The sequence below is a fragment of the Hyla sarda genome, chromosome 6 (assembly GCF_029499605.1).
Source record: "Hyla sarda isolate aHylSar1 chromosome 6, aHylSar1.hap1, whole genome shotgun sequence".
Classification (NCBI taxonomy): Eukaryota; Metazoa; Chordata; class Amphibia; order Anura; family Hylidae; genus Hyla; species Hyla sarda.
The window spans coordinates 223,911,298-223,929,362 of NC_079194.1; the positions used below are offsets into that span (position 1 = coordinate 223,911,298).

The window sequence follows — 18,065 nt, forward strand, 5'->3', positions numbered from 1 at the left end:
ATTCTGCCATGTGCACAAAGCAGCAGAATTCTACCTCTAGGAAAGAACAACTATGTAATATTTTGGCTTACTACATGAAATAGGGAACAACAGGGACTCATTTGAATATCTTTCTCCCATTAAACACTGACCCTGCAATTATTGGATTCACAGTCATTGATTCATGTTCCTGTTCCCATATAACAACTTTCTTTGGGAATTTGTATATGGAGAGAAGTACATAGATTTGTACTTCTATATGAAAATAAAGCAAAAAATACAACCATAATAATGCTACCTAGATACGTTACTTTTTATTTCTGACAAGTACCACAAAAAATCAGAAGTTTTATTTTGGATGCAATTTATACAAAAGGAACCTGCTCTATCTGTACTAGATTGCATGAAAGGGACTAGTTGCATAACTTGAAGCTCCCGAGCCTATGGCCTACCATGTGTCATGAACTAAAATGGTGTCTCCTTCTGTGACCTTTGGGCCTTCTCAAGCTACCAGATGTGATTGCTAAGTATGTACACCCTATAGTAATGCTAATGAAAGGGACTGTACTACAGGGGTCCACAGATTGTACTGTGAAATCTCCCTAAGCGGACACCTCCAAATAGGGGGACACCTCCCAATAGCGGACAGTTTTTAATTCCCCGGCAGAGTCCCATAGGACTTAATGTATTTGCTCCCTCCGAATAGGGGACATTCCCAATAGTGAACACACCCAATAGGGGACAAAACACTCCCAATAGGGGGACAACCATGCTTATGTGCTGGCCCTTCCTTGTACACAGGGCAGCCATCAGGGGGGGTACAGCCAATACCCCAGTGAGTGGCCAGCTACCCCTCCCCCCACCCTCTGTAGCAGCCCCAGCACAGAAGCAGAAGACCACTGTTTAACCTCTTCAGGACATAGGGCGTATGGATACGCCCTGAATCCCGAGTCCTTAAGGACAGAGGGCGTATCCATACGCCCGTGGGAATTCCGGCCCCCACCGCTAGCCGGTTGGGGACCGGAGCCGGATGCCTGCTGAAATCGTTCAGCAGGCATCCCGGCATATCGCCCAGGTGGGTCATTCAGTCCAGCGATCTGCGGCGATTCCGGGTCAATCGGGTCTCCAGTGACCCGGTGACCCGGAATTACTGGCTGTTCGGGGCCGTCTCTGACGGCCCCGAACAGCCAGAGCCTGCAGGGGTGAGGTGGCACTGGTGCCACCTCACGATCGCCCTGATTCGTCGGCCGGATTACCGGCCGACCAATCAGGGCGCCTGCTGCGGGTGTCACTCCCGCACCCGCTCCGCCCCTCTTCTGGAGGACGTGAGCGGGTGCGGGACGTGCACCCCGGGTGCTGGGGACCCCGATCCCCGGCGCCCCTGTTGGGATCGGGGCCCCAGGAGCAGCTGCGGCGGCGGAGACGACGAGGGACTGACCTGTGCGGCTGGATCGTTGGAGGTGAGTGACAGCCTCCTGCTGTTGCTTAGCAACAGCTCCCAGCATGCAAAAAGGGCATGCTGGGAGCTGTAGTTATGCAACAGCAGGAGGCAGACCACCACAACTCCCAGCATTCCCTTATGGGCATGCTGGGACTTATGGTTTTGCAACAGCTGGAGGCACATTCTTTCTATGGAAAAGTGTACCTTCAGCTGTTGTGTAACTACAACTCCCAGCTTGCACAAACAGCTAAAGTGCATGCTGGGAGTTGTAGTGGTGCATCTGCTGGTTGCATAACTACAACTCCCAGCATGCCCGTTGGCTGTCGGTGACTGCTGAGAGTTGTAGTTTTGCAACAGCTGAAGGCACACTGGTTGTGAAACTCAGAGTTTTTTTTACCTAACTCAGTGTTTCACGACCGGTGTGCCTCCAGCTGTTGCAAACTACAACTCACAGCAGTCACCGTACACCATGCACCGTACATGCTGGGAGTTGTAGTTTTGCAACAGCTGGAGGCACACTGGTTGTGAAACACTGAGTTAGGTCACAAACTCAGTGATACATAACCAGTGTGCCTACAGTTGTTGCAAAACTACAACTCTCAGCAGTCACCGACAGCCAACGGGCATGCTGGGAGTTGTAGTTATACAACAGCTGGATGTCCCCCCCCCCCCCCCCCCCCCCCCCAATGTGAACGTACAGGGTACACTCACATGGGCGGAGGATTACAGTAAGTATCTGGCTGCAAATTTGAGCTGCCGCAAACTTTCTGCTGCAGCTCAAATTGTCAGCGAGAAACTACTGTGAAACCCCGCCCGTGCGACTGTACCCTAAAAACACTACACTACACTACCACAAAAAATAAAATAAAAAGTAAAAAACACTACATATACACATACCCCTACACAGCCCCCCTCCCCTCCCCAATAAAAATGAAAAACGTCTGGTACGTCACTGTTTCCAGAACGGAGCCTCCAGCTGTTGCAAAACAACTCCCAGTATTGTCGGACAGCCGTTGACTGTCCAGGCATGCTGGGAGTTTTGCAACAGCTGGAGGCACCCTGTTTGGGAATCACTGGCGTAGAATACCCCTATGTCCACCCCTATGCAAGTCCCTAATTTAGGTCTCAAATGCGCATGGCGCTCTCACTTTGGAGCCCTGTCGTATTTCAAGGCAACAGTTTAGGGCCACATATGGGGTATCGCCGTACTCGGGAGAAATTGTGTTACAAATTTTGGGGGGTATTTTCTGCTTTTACCCTTTTTAAAAATGTAAAATTTTTGGGAAACCAAGCATTTTAGGTAAAAAAAAAATTTTTTTTTTACATATGCAAAAGTCGTGAAACACCTGTGGGGTATAAAGGTTCACTTAACCCCTTGTTACGTTCCCCGAGGGGTCTAGTTTCCAAAATGGTATGCCATGTGGGTTTTTTTTTGCTGTTCTGGCACCATAGGGGCTTCCTAAATGCGGCATGCCCCCAGAGAAAAATTTGCGTTCAAAAAGCCAAATGTGACTCCTTCTCTTCCGAGACCTGTAGTGCGCCAGCAGAGCACTTTTCACCCCCATATGGGGTGTTTTCTGAATCGGGAGAAATTGGGCTTCAAATTTTTAGGGGTATTTTCTGCTATTACCCTTTTTAAAAATAATTTTTTTTTGGGAAAACAAGCATTTTAGGTAAAATTTGTTTTTGTTTTTTTACATTTGCAAAAGTCGTGAAGCACCTGTGGGGTATTAAGGTTCACTTTATCCCATGTTACATTCCCCGAGGGGTCTAGTTTCCAAAATGGTATGCCATGTGTTTTTTTTTTTGCTGTTCTGGCACCATAAGGGCTTCCTAAAGGTAACATGCCCCCCAAAAACCATTTCAGAAAAACGTACTCTCCAAAATCCCCTTGTCGCTCCTTCCCTTCTGAGCCCTCTACTGCGCCCGCCGAACACTTTACATAGACATATGAGGTATGTGCTTACTCGAGAGAAATTGGGCTACAAATACAAGTAAAAATTTTGTCCTTTTACCCCTTGTAAAAATTCAAAAATTGGGTCTACAAGAACATGTGAGTATAAAAAATGAAGATTGTGAATTTTCTCCTTCACTTTGCTGCTATTCCTGTTAAACACCTAAAGGGTTAAAACGCTGACTGAATGTCATTTTGAATACTTTGTGGGGTGCAGTTTTTATAATGGGGTCATTTATGGGGTATTTCTAATATGAAGACCCTTCAAATCCACTTCAAACCTGAACTGGTCCCTGAAAAATACTGAGTTTGAAAATTTTGTGAAAAATCGGAAAATTGCTGCTGACCGTTGAAGCCCTATGGTGTCTTCCAAAAGTAAAAACACGTCAATTTTATGATGCAAACATAAAGTAGACATATTGTATATGTGAACCAAAAAAAAATGTATTCGTAATATCCATTTTCCTTACAAGTAGAGAGCTTCAAAGTTAGAAAAATGCAAAATTTTCAAATTTTTCATCAAATTTACGGATTTTTCACCAAGAAAGGATGCAAGTATTGACAAAAATTTACCACTATGTTAAAGTAGAATATGTCTCGAAAAAACAGTCTCGGAATCAGAATGATAACTAAAAGCATTCCAGAGTTATTAATGTTTAAAGTGACAGTGGTCAGATGTGCAAAAAATGCTCCGGTCCTTAAGGCCAAAATGGGCTCCGTCCTGAAGGGGTTAAACAGTGGTCTCCTGCTTTTGTACGTCCACCGGTCACATCATTCCCCCCCCCCATTTCATCCCCCATGTGCCATTTCTTCCCCCCCCCCCCCCCTTTATCCCCCTGTGCCATGTCATTCCCCCTTTATCCCCTATGCAACTTTATTCCCCCTTGGGCCAAATCATTCCCTCCCCCCCTCACCCCTTGTGCCACATCACTTTTCCCCTTCCCTCCTCCTCCTGTTGTTCTTCTTACCTTGCCAGCCGGTTCAGGTGCAGGGGCTCTCAGCGGGTTTGATGTTCTCCTGACGTCCTCTGTGCTGCAATCACTGAAAGCTGTGAGCAGTGGTGGCTGCGAGCACTGACAAGTGATGCCCCTCATGTCACTTGTCAGTGCCCGCAGCCACCACTGCTGCTATCAATAAGTGCAGTGCAGAAGACGTTAGGAAAACGTCAAACCCGCTGAGAGCATCTGAGCCTGCTGGCAAGGTAAGAAAAACAACAGGAGGAGGAGGGAAGGGGAAAAGTGATGTGGCACTAGGGGTGAGGAAGGATGATTTGGCACAGGGCATGGGGGGGAGGGAATGGCAGAGGATTATGTAAAGAGGGAAATTATGAATTTGCATACAGGCAAAAAAGGGGGAATTAAATGGCACAGAGGGAACAAGGGGAAAATATGTAGCACAGGGGGTAAAGGGGGGATGATTTGGCACTAGGCGCAGGGGGAATAAAGTGGCCCAGGGTATAAGGGGGGGATGAAATGGTACAAGGGGGTGATAAGGGGTAATTATATGGCACTGGGAGATTCTACTGTAATATCGTTTTTTATCCTGTTTTATAGGTATTGTGTCGAACCGTCCCAGGGATTAGCTCTCGGATCGTCCTGGTCACTTGCCACGGGACACGTTCCTTACAATAACTCGCCAGACAACAGTTCGGGATACAAGTCTGGCACCTCGCCAGCTTTATTTACACAGGTTGCAGGTAAAAACAAAACATAAACAGGAACAAAATAAAGTCCTAGACCGTCTGGTCGCTGACTATAAGACTATAAGTCTACCAACTGGTGAGCTTCCCTCATCCAGTTAAAACCTGTGCCACCTGCAGCCTCTTTTTACTCACAGTTCACACCCGAACTTGGACCACTCACAACTCCTGCTGCGTGTTACCTAAACAGGGCCTGTGTGTCTCCTCCTAACAGCCAGCATACTGTTTCCAAGGAAGAGCCCAGATTAGACTGAGTCTCCATTTTATATACACCTCCCTTCCCTGTTGCCTCATGAATTAAGCAGCAGGTGAGAGATTCTCCAGGGTGAGCCAAGTATAATACGTAAGTATACTACGGTTTTAGGTCCAGTCACAAAACTGTATACGGGTCAAAAATGAGTTGACCGGAGTCACCGTTTGATTCCGGTCGGCTCATTAAAGTGAATGGAGTTCAGCGCTGGTCCAGCTGGGGTACGTGAGAGCCCGATTTTCCCCTCCCCCAGCTGGATCCGGCACCCGTAGTGTAAAACCAAGATGTGAATGCAACCTAAGAAAGATGTTTGAGCCTTTTTTCCCAATAGCGGACACTTTTTTATTCCCTGTGAGTGTCCGCTAATGGGAGATTCTACTGTAAAAGATTCATGGACTATACTTAAGATAGGATATCAATATTATGCTACTTTCACACTACGGTTGTCACACCGTTGTCGCCGGGGAGAATAGCGGAAGAAAGAATACTGCTTGTGCTGTCTTTTTCTCTTGCTACTACCGCTGAAAAACAGCGTCGACTGTCATGAACTCTGGGTGCTATAACCTACACACAACCTTTGTACTGTGTGCAGACAGTGTGTACAGCATTGTTTTTACCTTATTTTTGCAGGCTTTCATCACCCCAAAAAATGCATTTGATCACAGCCACACACAGTCGGATAGGCGTGGCGCAAGGTACGCTATGCCCCGCCGCCACCACGCCCACCCCCTGTGTAAGCACTGGGACCGCTGTGATTGACACACAGGTCCCAGGGCATGCGCCTCTCAGCTCATCTAACGTGCGTGCTGCCGTGTGTTATCCCGGCAAGCGCTCGCATGGCGGGGCATAGGGTACCTCGCGCCACGCCTATTCGACTGTGTGTGGCTATGTACACATTGTAAAAACAATGCTGTACACACCATCTGCACACTGTACAAAGGCTGTGAGTAGGTTATAGCACCCAGAGTTCATGACAGTTGCGCTTTAACTCTTGGCACTTCTGATGATCCACCATTCAAAGGGGCCATGACAATAGATGGAAATATCTATATCCTAGGCCTTCACGCTCACCTATCTTTTGATTTGTAGAAAAGCTGTAGAGGTAAACCAACAGATTAGTAAGATGTAGGCTGGGTTTTCATATTATTTTGGTCAGAGAAAAAACAGGAGTGGACATGACACAAAATAAACCTATAATGGAAAGTTTAGCACCTTTATCTGTCTTTTGGACCCAATAATGGTTATGTTTTTATGTTTCTAAAAATACTGCCAAAATACTTATCCCAATACCCACCAAAATTCAATGTGTAAACCCAGCCTTAGACTTTACCACACATTTTTAAAGGGGTACTCCGGGGAAGTTAAGAAAAAGAAAAATGCCCCAAAGCCATCACAATACCTGTTCTGTGTCCCCTGTAGTTATTCATGTGATTTTGGCAGTTCCTTTGGCCCCTGATGTCTCCTAAATACTTTTTTTCTTTATCTGCAGCACAGACTACAACTCCCAGAATTCATCTCTGTGTAATGGCTGCCAGCCAACTGCTTTCACTATCTGTGTGCAGGCTTACACTGCAGCTCTCACACACACACACACACACAGATATATATATATATATATATATATACACATACACACACACACACACACACACACTGGGGGAGATTTATCAAACTGTGTGAGAGAAAAAGTGGAGGGATTTTCCCACAGCAACCAGCTAACAAGCTGAGGTAAAGTGAAAGCCGAGCTGTGATTGGCTGCATATGGGGAAATATCTCCACTTTTTCTCTCACACAGTTTGATAAATCCGGGCCACCTCCTGCTATGAATTTGTCTGTGTTCTGAATGGCAGCATATTCAAAAGAAAAACAGCAGCTACGTCTACGGTATGAGCTCAGTTGTGACTAAGAATCTTCACTGCTTTTCTCTCACAAGCTCCTCACACAGGGAGGGGAGGTGTGGCTGTACAGCCAGAGCTCTGGCCCAATCAGAAATCAGACAGAAATCAGGTGATGTTGTCTTTATGGGAGGGGCTGCTCTCACTGAGGAGACAACGTGGATCTAAAAAATGAATTTTTCTCACATGTAAGTGACAGCTGAAAGAGGAAAACTGTTGTATATAACTAATGAATGATATTTAGACAAATGCATATGTTGGTGAGAGGGAAAGAATGGGCTGTGGATTTAGTTCCCCGGAGTACCTCTTTAAGTGTTCCAGCGTTACCAGAATCTAATAAAGGAACAACGACCAGCAAAGTGAAATAAAGTTAGACTAGTGTTGGACTCTTTTGATAAGTGGGCCTTAATAAACAGTATAATAACTCCCTTACAGTAATAACAAAAGTCTTACCGAGTCTGCCCACTGCCCTGGTAAATCATTCTCCCCTGAGTACGACATCCAGGCCTGGTTCCGGTATGAAGCTGGTGGTTGTGGAATGTAATAACCGGAGTATCCAGCTCGGTTCCCTGGTATGGCGAATACAGCAGGCATTGAGTTACCTGACAAAGCAATGCATTTATTGAGATAGAATATGACCTAGAACTTGGTGAAATTACAATGACAAAAAAGATCCACTGAGAGAATAAGTTATGTCGGTGGGGGTCCGCACTCTATAGGGCTGCTTTACCTGTATGACATGTACATACATAAATGAACTATGTCGTCACAAAAAAAAAATCATTCTTTGAGTTTCATTCCTAAAATATGCTCAACTAATATGTAGTAAATCCTTCAATGACCACCTTGTTATCTATAACAAACAGACACTGACACAGCTAATGCAGCTGACCACATTAAACAACCCCTGTATATGAATTTTCTTCCTCCCTAAGGCTAGGTTCACATTTGCATTGGGGCATCCAATTTAGATTTCACCAAAAAGGCCAGAGAAAATAGGGCAGCATGCAGCTCTTTTTGTTCTTTAGTATAATAATAGACCCAAAAAATGGAAACCTGACAGACCTCATTATAGTAAATGGGATCCATAGGCCACCAATAGTGACATCATATTATGGATTCAGCACAGCTGTTATTTTCAGTCTTCTGTTCCAATTAAATATAAAACCAGAAAAATAGGTGCAGATGTGAACCTAGTCTAACATATGTGAATCTATCCTAATTTGAATAACCAGGTTTTTAAATGAAGTATAACACATGGATGCAATGACTTGAAAAAAAGGTTATACAGTTTATGGATTTATTGACTCTATAAAGGGGTTATCCAGGAAAAAACTTTTTTTTACATCAACCGCCCAGTTTAGAAGAGGTTTGCTTTGGGGATTTGCTTCTAAACTGGGTGGTTCCCGAGACACGTGTAATCAGAGCACTTAGACAGAAAAGAACAACCTTAACTTCAGAAGCTCATAAGTACTGAAAGGATTAAGATTTTTTAATAGACGTAATTTACAAATCTGTTTAACTTTCTGGAGCCAGTTGATATAAAAAAAAAGTTTTTTCTTGGATAACCCCTTTAAGATATACACAGGAGCACAGACATTAAGCATTTGCCTCTGGGAGATGCCATATAGTGGCAGCAATCATGCATAGGATCCGATTGTAAAAAGACCATGCTGCGTTTTTTCCTTTCTCTTACCGCAGATGTCTCTTCTGTAGATTTTTTTACATTTTTTTTTTACTATTTTCTACTACACTGTCATACTGGCTGGGTTTTGCTGCAGAGGATGGCCCTCGGGGCTCTCTTTGATATCTTGGGTTGGGAGGGGGATTTCGTTTGGGGAGAGGGGAGGGTTATTTCTGTTCTATTATTCCTATAGGCATTCGGGACACGGGTCTTTGGCTGGTGTCCTTGACTCTATGGGGTTTTGTATATTTTGTTTAACATGTTTCCATGTCAGGGGAATGTCCCGCCTAAATGTTGTATATATTGTATTGTGAGAATTCAAATAAAAAGTTGTTTACAAAAAAAAAAATTTTTCCACCGGAGTACCGGAGGTACACTACCCCTAGGAATCTAAAGGATAGGGGATAAGATGTCTAAGGGCAGAGTACCCCTTTAAAGTCCCTAGGAGGACCCTTTTAATATTTTTTCCAACTAATCAAAAACCCAACAGCTTTGATTTAAGAAACCCAGTCTGGTCATGACTGCTGCCAACTATACTTGATCATCTGGTAGAAAACAATATTCTGCCATTTCTGTAACTGATTGGCCTTTGGTTACAATCAGTTTTTGTGGTTTGTTTATAGCTACATTACATTGTGTCATATGGGTCATGCCGTAATTGTGTTGTGTAGGTTACTATTAGCATCTGCTACAAAGGGTAACACAGATAATGAACAGTTGTCTATTGTGGCAGGAGCAATAGAGCAGACTGTGTATATATCTCTTGGGGAGAAATTGGGAACTGTACAAACATAAAATTTAAATAGCAGCCAAGCCTTAAAGGCCTCTGCATAATACAGATATCTTCCTGACACAATGAATATCTATATTTACATACCATAGCTACTGCTGACAGGTAAAGTACTCTATAGGTGACCTTCAATGTACATGAATTACAGAACTGGTCCCCATATTCTTGACAATATGAATGGCTATTGTGACTTTAGTCAATGAAAAGTTTAGTATTTTGGGACAATTTTTTTTTTAACTTATCATAAAATTTGTCATGTTGTTGCAAGAAGTTAGCTATTAATCCCCAATTGATGATAGGGAATAAGTGTCTGATCGCAGGGGTCCCACCCCCCCTGTGGATAAGGGATAAATTACGTTTGACTGCATAACCCCTTTAACCCTACATATCAAATAACTATAGCTACTGTATATCAGCTGCTATGAGACCCAGAGTTTGAAGGCGACAAAGCTCAAGTGCAAGAGCAGTTGGGGGCATTTATCATTGTCTTTAGAGCTGTTTTTGTGTGTAGATTTGTCTCTATTTAGGCACAGCGCTGCACCTAAGGCAATTTTTTTGCACCTTTTCGATAAACACATTTTTTTTTTTTTTTTTTTTTTAAGAGCATACAGACCAGCTGTTAAGGGTTAGTCTTGTGCAGTGGTAATGAATTTATCAATCCCGCAATTCTAACTAAAAAATGAACTAAATCACATCTTAGTAAATGCCCCCTATTGTACCTTTGTAGGGAATACAATAGTCAGTGGGTTTCTGCTATCTAGTTGGTTTTCATTTATGGTGCTATCATGTATACCTGTCATTATGTCACATATTCATTAGAGATGGGAGGGTTAATGGAACACTTGTGGCACTGGGCATGCTCCTCAAAACTCACACCCCACTAACTTGCAAAACCCAGCAAATATTGGCACCCCTGAAATTTTTCTAGAAAATGAAGTATTTCTCACAGAAAAAGATTGCAGTAACACATGTTTTGCTATACACATGTTTATTTCCTTTGTGTGTATTGGAACTAAACCAAAAAAGGGAGGAAAAAAAGCAAATTGGACATAATATCACACCAAACTCCAAAAATGGGCTGGACAAAATGATTGGCACCCTTAACTTAATATTTGGTTGCACACCCTTTGGAAAAAATAACTGAAATCAGTCGCTTCCTATAACCATCAATAAGCTTCTTACACCTCTCAGCCGGAATGTTGGACCACTCTTCCTTTGCAAACTGCTCCAGGTCTCTCTTAAGATCTCTCCACAGGTGTTCAATGGGATTTAGATATAGACTCATTGCTGGCCACTTCAGAACTCTCCAGCACTTTGTTGCCATCCATTTCTGGGTGCTTTTTGACATATGTTTGGGGTCATTGTCCTGCTTAAAGACCCAAGATCTCGTACGCAAACCATGCGACCCAAACAGTGCGACCCAAAATCTGTTGGTAATCCTCAGATTTCATGATGTCTTGCACACATTCAAGGCACCCAGTGCCAGAGGCAGCAAAACAACCCCAAAACATCATTGAACCTCCACCATATTTCACTGTAGGTACTGTGTTCTTTTCTTTGTAGGCCTAATTCTGTTTTCGGTAAACAGTAGAATGATGTGCTTTACCAAAAAGCTCTATCTTGGTGTCATCTGTCCACAAGATGCTTTCCCAGAAGGATTTTGGCTTACTCAAGTTAATTTTGGCAAAATGTAGTCTTGTAGTCTCTATGTCAGCAGTGGGGTCCTATTGGGTCTCCTGCCATAGCGTTTCATTTCATTAAAATTTTCGATAGTTCACGCTGACACTGATGCTCCCTGAGCCTGCAGGGCAGTTTGAATATCTTTGGAACTTGTTTGGGGCTGCTTATCCACCATCCGGACTATCCTGCATTGACACCTTTCATCAATTTTTCTCTTCCATCCATGCCCAGGGAGATTAGCTATAGTGCCATGGGTTTCAATCCTCTTGATAATGTTGCGCACTTTGGAAAAGGTAAATCTCGATCTCTGTAGATGGACTTGTAACCTTGAGATTGTTGATATTTTTCCACAATTTTGGTTCTCAAGTCCTCGGACAGTTCTCTTCTCTTTCTGTTGTCCATGCTTAATGTGGCACACACAGGCACACTATGCAAAGACTAAGTGAACTTCTCTCCTTTCTATCTGCTTTCATGTGTGATTTTTATATTGCCCACACCTGTTACCTGCCCCAGGTGGTTTTAAAGGAGCATCACATGCTTAAAACAATCTTATTTTTCCACAATTTTGAAAGGATGCCAATCATTTTGTCCAGTCCATTTTTGGAGTTTGGTGTGATATTATGTCCAATTTGCTTTTTCCTCCCTTTTTTGGTTTAGTTCCAATACACACAAAGGGAATAAACATGTGTATAGCAAAAAATGTGTTACTGCAATCCTTTTCTGTAAGAAATACTTCATTTTCTAGAAAAATTTCAGGGGTGCCAACATTTACGGCCATGACTGTATGCTAATTTTTATAGACAGTAAAGGGGCATTCCAATCTCATTAAGTGATGACATGTCAATGATCAATGAGGGTCCAACCCCTGGGACTCCAACCAAATGTAAGCATAAAGCAGCACTGCATCTTCTTTACTGTCTTATCCCTGTACTCCAACACCCAGTCACCCAGCTGTGCAAGGAACTGCAGCAAGTGAATGGGCCTGTACTGGAGTTTCCTGGACAGCTGGGTGGCTGGAGCACTCCCTAAAAAGAGAGGAACAGTGCTATAGCAGTCCTGCATCCTATTCATTCTCATGATAAATGGGGATCCCAGAGGTCATATCCTTACCAATCATAAAGTAATGGCATGTCCTGGTGAAAGCGATGACCCACAGACCACAAGCAGCATATATGTCATACTATATACTATAACAAATAGGTATAACATATAATAGTGTTTCAATGACTAGTTGCCCCCAGATGTAGTATCTTAAAACATATTCATGGTGACTAGTGCTCACCTGAATAATTTGATACAGACTGATCCGTTTGGGCCACAGGAACCGACCCCCTTGAAACAGCTGGAAACCCGACATGCTCACCTGGACCTTGGTCATTCCCCCCAGGCTCTGGCATTCTGCTCTTTTTTGCCATATCTGATGTAGACCTGCATAGGATTATACAATAGTGGTTACTACATAGTAGCACATAAATATTGTATTAAGAAAAACATTACTTATGCAATTTGAAAAGTATCCCAATATAGGATTGGAGTATTTCATTTTGTACAAGGACATTACAACAACCTTTTGGTTCCAGTTGGGACAAACTGCATTTCTCACAAAGCTAAACTAAAGCAGAATTCACATCAGCACTGGCAGTTTTGAGAGAATTATTAACATTTAAAGCCGGACAAGCAAAATATTTTTTTTACCATTTTAAAAGTGCAATAGCAGGAATGACCACTGGATGTCACTATGGAAAATGTTTCCAGATGATACCCATGCCATTTCTAGTTATGGAACATAGCCTTTTGACAATGCATATCTATCCTAATGTGCAGGAACAGGCCACTCTAATACTACACAAACATGCACCTATGAATGAAAATATATGTTACAATGCTGCATAAATCTAGTGAAGTTCTACAGGTTATTAAACTTACAAATTTTTTCTCCCTGCACTGTGGATGTTTACTTAATGGGCTCAATAAAAGGCATAAATAGTACAACTGCTTGTGTGTTATCAGTTAATTAGACTGTATTTGTCTATAATTACAGTAAGACTTGGAAAACAACCAGTGCAATTGTTATTAGTGATCAATGGGGTTTGCTTACTTTTTCTATAAAATGCCAATGTTCTCATCATTTACTATTTTTAGACTCTAACTGTATACACCTGTGAACAAACTACTCTTATATGGCAAATGCACAGAGCATCTGCTATATAGTACTTAAAGAGGTACTCCGGTGAAAACCTTTTTTCTTTTAAATCAACTGGTGGCAGAAAGTTAAACATATTTGTAAATTACTTCTATTAAAAAAATCTTAATCCTTCCTGTACTTATTAGCTGCTGAATACTACAGAGGAAATTCTTTTCTTTTTGGAATGCTCTCTGATGACATCACGAGTTCACAGTTCTCTCTGCTGACGTTATTATACTAATAATAACGCTTTATTTATTGTTGTTCTTAGTGGGATTTGAACCCAAGACCCCAGCACTGCAAGGCAGCAGTGCTAAGCACCGAGCCACCATGCTGCCCTTAGCTTACATCTGCTATGCATGGTTGCTAAAATGGACAGAGATGTCAGCCGAGAGCACTGTGCTCGTGATGTCATCAGTGTTCCAAAAAGAAAGGAATTTCCTCTGTAGCATTCAGCAGCTAATAAGTACTGGAATGATTAAGATTTTTTAATAGAAGTAATTTACAAATATGTTTAACTTTCTGCCACCAGTTGATTTAAAAGAAAAAAGGTTTTCACTGGAGTACCCCTTTAAATACAATGAGACTCTGCTGCTCTGGAATTCAGCACAGAAATTCCAGATGTGTCAACATGGCCTAAAGGTTTTGGACACTAGCAGTGACTATGGCCTGCCCATTCTCAGAACAAACATAGGTTGGCCATGTTGGAGATTGTTTGGCAAGTCAGTCTTGCCTGTGAGCAGATGATTAATGAAGCTGGTGACTGGAGATGGGGACTGAATGGAGGATTTTTTGTATATACAGTGACCCCCCCGACTTATGATGGCCTCGACATATGATCATTTCAACATATGATGGCCTCTCAGAGCCCATCGTATGTTGAAGGCAGCATCGACATATGATGCTGCTGTGTGTCGGGGCCATCGTACAAACAGCTATCTGACAGCGCTGACAACTTCAGCAACTGACAGATAGTTGTTTAATGTGCCCCATGTGCCCCGTTCTGCCTCCTGTTACTCACATGCTGTCCTGCTAACTCACGCAGGTTTCCACTGTGAGCTCCGTGTAAGCCCCGCCCCCCCAGTGCAGCCATAGCCAATAGCCTGCAGCATCTTGCTGCAGGCATCCAATGAGCTGCTGGCTGCCCTCCCCTTCCTTTCCTATAGAGCTGTAGTCGGCAGGATCGTAATGGAGGACATTCTGTCCCCCCTGAAGGTATTTAAAGAACTGTACAGTACTGTATGCAATGTCACACATCACAGACAATACATATACACACTATACACCCCATACATCAATGTTTCCCTATCAGTGTGCCTCCAGCTGTTGCAAAACTATAACTCCCAGCATGCCCAGACAGTCAATGGCTGTACATGCATGCTGGGAGTTGTAGTTGTGCAACAGCTGGAGGCACCCTGGTTTGTTAAACACTCCCCATACACTCCACATACAATGGTCATCCCAGAACCAATTAGCAGTTTCCCATAGAGATATGGATTCAACATACAATGGTTCCAAGGCCCCAGAACCAATTACCATTTTTACATAGACATATGTACTCGACATATGATGATTTCAACATATGATGGTTCTCCTGGAACCAATTAATATCATATGTTGAGGGACCACTGTATGTGTGTGTGTGTGTGTCTGTGTAGTCTAGGTAATGTGAATATGTATGAATAAATGAAGTGTGTGTATATAATACAGGGGGACTACAATCACATGCCTCCAGCTGTTGCAAAACTACAACTCCCAGCATGCCTGCACAGTCAAATGATGTGTGGGCAAGCTGGGAATTGTAGTTTTGCAACAATAGGAGGAACACAACCTGCTGCAATACTGCTGTAAATATGAGTTTTACCAATCATATGCCTCCAGCTGTTGCAAAACTACAACTCAAAGGATGTGTGGGCATGCTGGGAACTGTAGTTTTGCAAAAGCTGTAAGTACACAGTGGCCCTCATTTACTATTCTAAACCCGACTTGTTTTGTCGGGTTTTTTTGGCGCATCTTTGTCTGTGCCATGTCGCAGACATCTTGCGCCAGTCTGCGACACGATGCAACATTTTTTCCCGACGGACCCATGTGGATTCTCCCAAACCCGAAAAAGGGGCGTAACCCGACATTTCTGAGCTTTCCCACGTATTTATAAAGGTTTCCAACTCGAATTTGTTGAATTGTTGTGGATTTTTTCCCGACAACTCAGAGGAGTTGGAAACCAAAACCAACAAAACCCACGTGCGACAAACAGGATGCGACATAATAATAAATACCAGGGGAAAAAAGCAGTCGGGTAAGAAAGCAAGATAGACTTACAACCCGATTTTCTAAGTAAATGAGGGCCAGTGTGTGTATAGCATAAAACCAAAAAGGAAAGGGTTACAGATGCTCACTCCCGAGACCAGTGACTGATGAGAGTGAGGGAGGGGGAGGAGGGGGAGTGGTTATCACTTGAGGAGAAGAAAGAGAGCCACCCCCCTGCTTATGGTCAACATTAAGGTAATTCAGAAATAAAGCTAATTCTGAGAGAAATATAGGTCATATAGGACACATAAAAATGATATGTACTTGATCAAGATGAGATACTGAACAACATATAACAGTTTTTTTCATTTTTTGGGGTGATCTGACAGGTACACTTTAAGGGTTAACTTAACTAACTCTAGAACTTGCTGACAGCAACCCTATGGACCACTAGGTGGCAGAATTTACAAGGAGAAGAGGAGTAATGTTTTGCAGCTGGTGGAACTGTCAATTAAAATGCAGAAGCGGCTCTCACTATTACTGCAGTGATTCGCTTTACATCACATGACTAATGCAGATGTTCCCTATTTAATGTATGTGAGAATTTCTCTGTCATGTCATAGGGAGGCCACTAAGAACGAATGTCACATCCTTCAGCACCAGGAAATGTCATGTACCCTTATTCCAATCATAGGACAGATTTTAAATGGTCATTTGAGGTATCATTCATTACAGGGTCCACAAATACCAGGAACAAGCAAACCATTAGCACATAATAAAAGAATGCAGCACAAGGAAATCCACCCGGTACTACTAATTTGTGCAGGAAGCAGTTCCAGGATATTTTCCAAGAAGCCTCAGTGGAGCACAAGGCTAAATTCACACGGAGCAAATGCTGCTGAGTTTGCATTTGGATTTGCACAAGTAAACTCTGCAGTGGATTACAGTAGTGGGCAAGTGTACTCCGTTATTTGCAGGGCACTAGGGCTATGTAAATGTGGTTAGTTTTTTTTTTTTTTTATATTTGTTGTTTGGTAAATGGGAGGGGGTGGGGTAATTAGAAATTTTATAAAGGGGGATTTTTAATCTTTAAAAAAATTTTTTTAGTTAGTTGTAAAAGAAGTACCAAGGACTCCATGTCCTGTTGCTGGAGAAGAGGAAGCCAGGACTTTTCAAGTGCAGATAGCTTCAGTGTAGCATGCTGCCTGCAGAGAAAACCTGATGCCAGGTAGTAGACAGAAAAGTGAGTGGTTATTCCTGTATGAAAGGCTAACTACTGATTATATGGGCTGTATAGGGTGCCCCAATATAAGAGGGGAGCAAAGTGTTACATGGGGGCCTAACTTCTATATGAGGGGGCTAACTAATAAATGGGAGGCTAACTACTACATGGTCAGCTTTCCTACTATATGGGGGCCCTACTACTATATGGGGGGCTAACTACTGTAAGTCGGGCATAAAGTGGGACCTAACTACCATGTTGGGGCACAGAGAGGGCTTATTACTATATGATGGCACAAAGTGGGGCAACTACTTTAGTCTGAATCTGTGTATAGTGGTTTTTAATCAGTAATAGTATGGTTATACTAATCAGTCATTATGGGGTATTAATGGTTGTGGTTATGGTGTGGCAGTACAATTTGGTAATATTTTAATGGAAAGTCTGCACATTGTTCTGCTTAGGACAGGCAGGCAGAGCAAAATCACAGCTGAAGTGGCCCCGCATTGATCTGAGCATTTCTGCCCCTTGATTTTAGAAACTGGTGGCGGTCTCAAGACCTGGATCCCCACCCAAGAAAACTTCTGACATGACATTAACAGCTGTTAATGTCATGTCACTGATGTCTTCTTTGTGAGCACTATGGCTCTAACACTACTGAAGGCTTTCTATACTATTGCTATAATGTAGTTTGGAATGTTCCAGGATATGCAGCTCTACCTGTTTAAATAAAAAACTATGCATTTGCAAATGCAGATTTATAATACGACTGCCTGCTGGGCCATGGATGAGCAGAAAGCAGGTGGCGGGTTTTTGCACAACTAATAAGCTTTCTACTCTGCCCTCTGACACTGGCAAATGTAGGCTCCGAGAAAGAACACAGTGGGAGACAGAAATAAGAGGCAGTATCCCTTAATACCTAAAATAAGCAAAACAAATCAGCACTTAGGAAGACGTTTCTGTAATGTGTGACTAGAAATTAGCAAGTCTTTGTATTAACACAATTATATCTACGATCAACTTTTACTACACCAGACCATGT

At 42.9% G+C, this 18,065-nt stretch overlaps 1 protein-coding gene across 4 annotated transcripts in view; it reads right to left on the reverse strand.

Moving 5' to 3' along the window:
• The window catches only part of KIAA1549L (KIAA1549 like), a 179,412-nt gene that overhangs the window by 6,018 nt on the left and 155,329 nt on the right, over window positions 1–18,065 (reverse strand). Inside the window, exons 19-20 of one of the 4 annotated variants that reach the window (XM_056526603.1) lie at window positions 12,736–12,800; window positions 7,672–7,787 (exon numbers count right to left, since the gene is read on the reverse strand). In XM_056526603.1, coding sequence (XP_056382578.1) covers window positions 7,672–7,787; window positions 12,736–12,800 — 181 coding nt within the window. Of the gene's footprint in view, window positions 1–7,671; window positions 7,821–12,654; window positions 12,801–18,065 lie in introns of all 4 variants that reach the window. The other 3 variants (XM_056526601.1, XM_056526602.1, XM_056526600.1) reach the window with 3 other exon arrangements.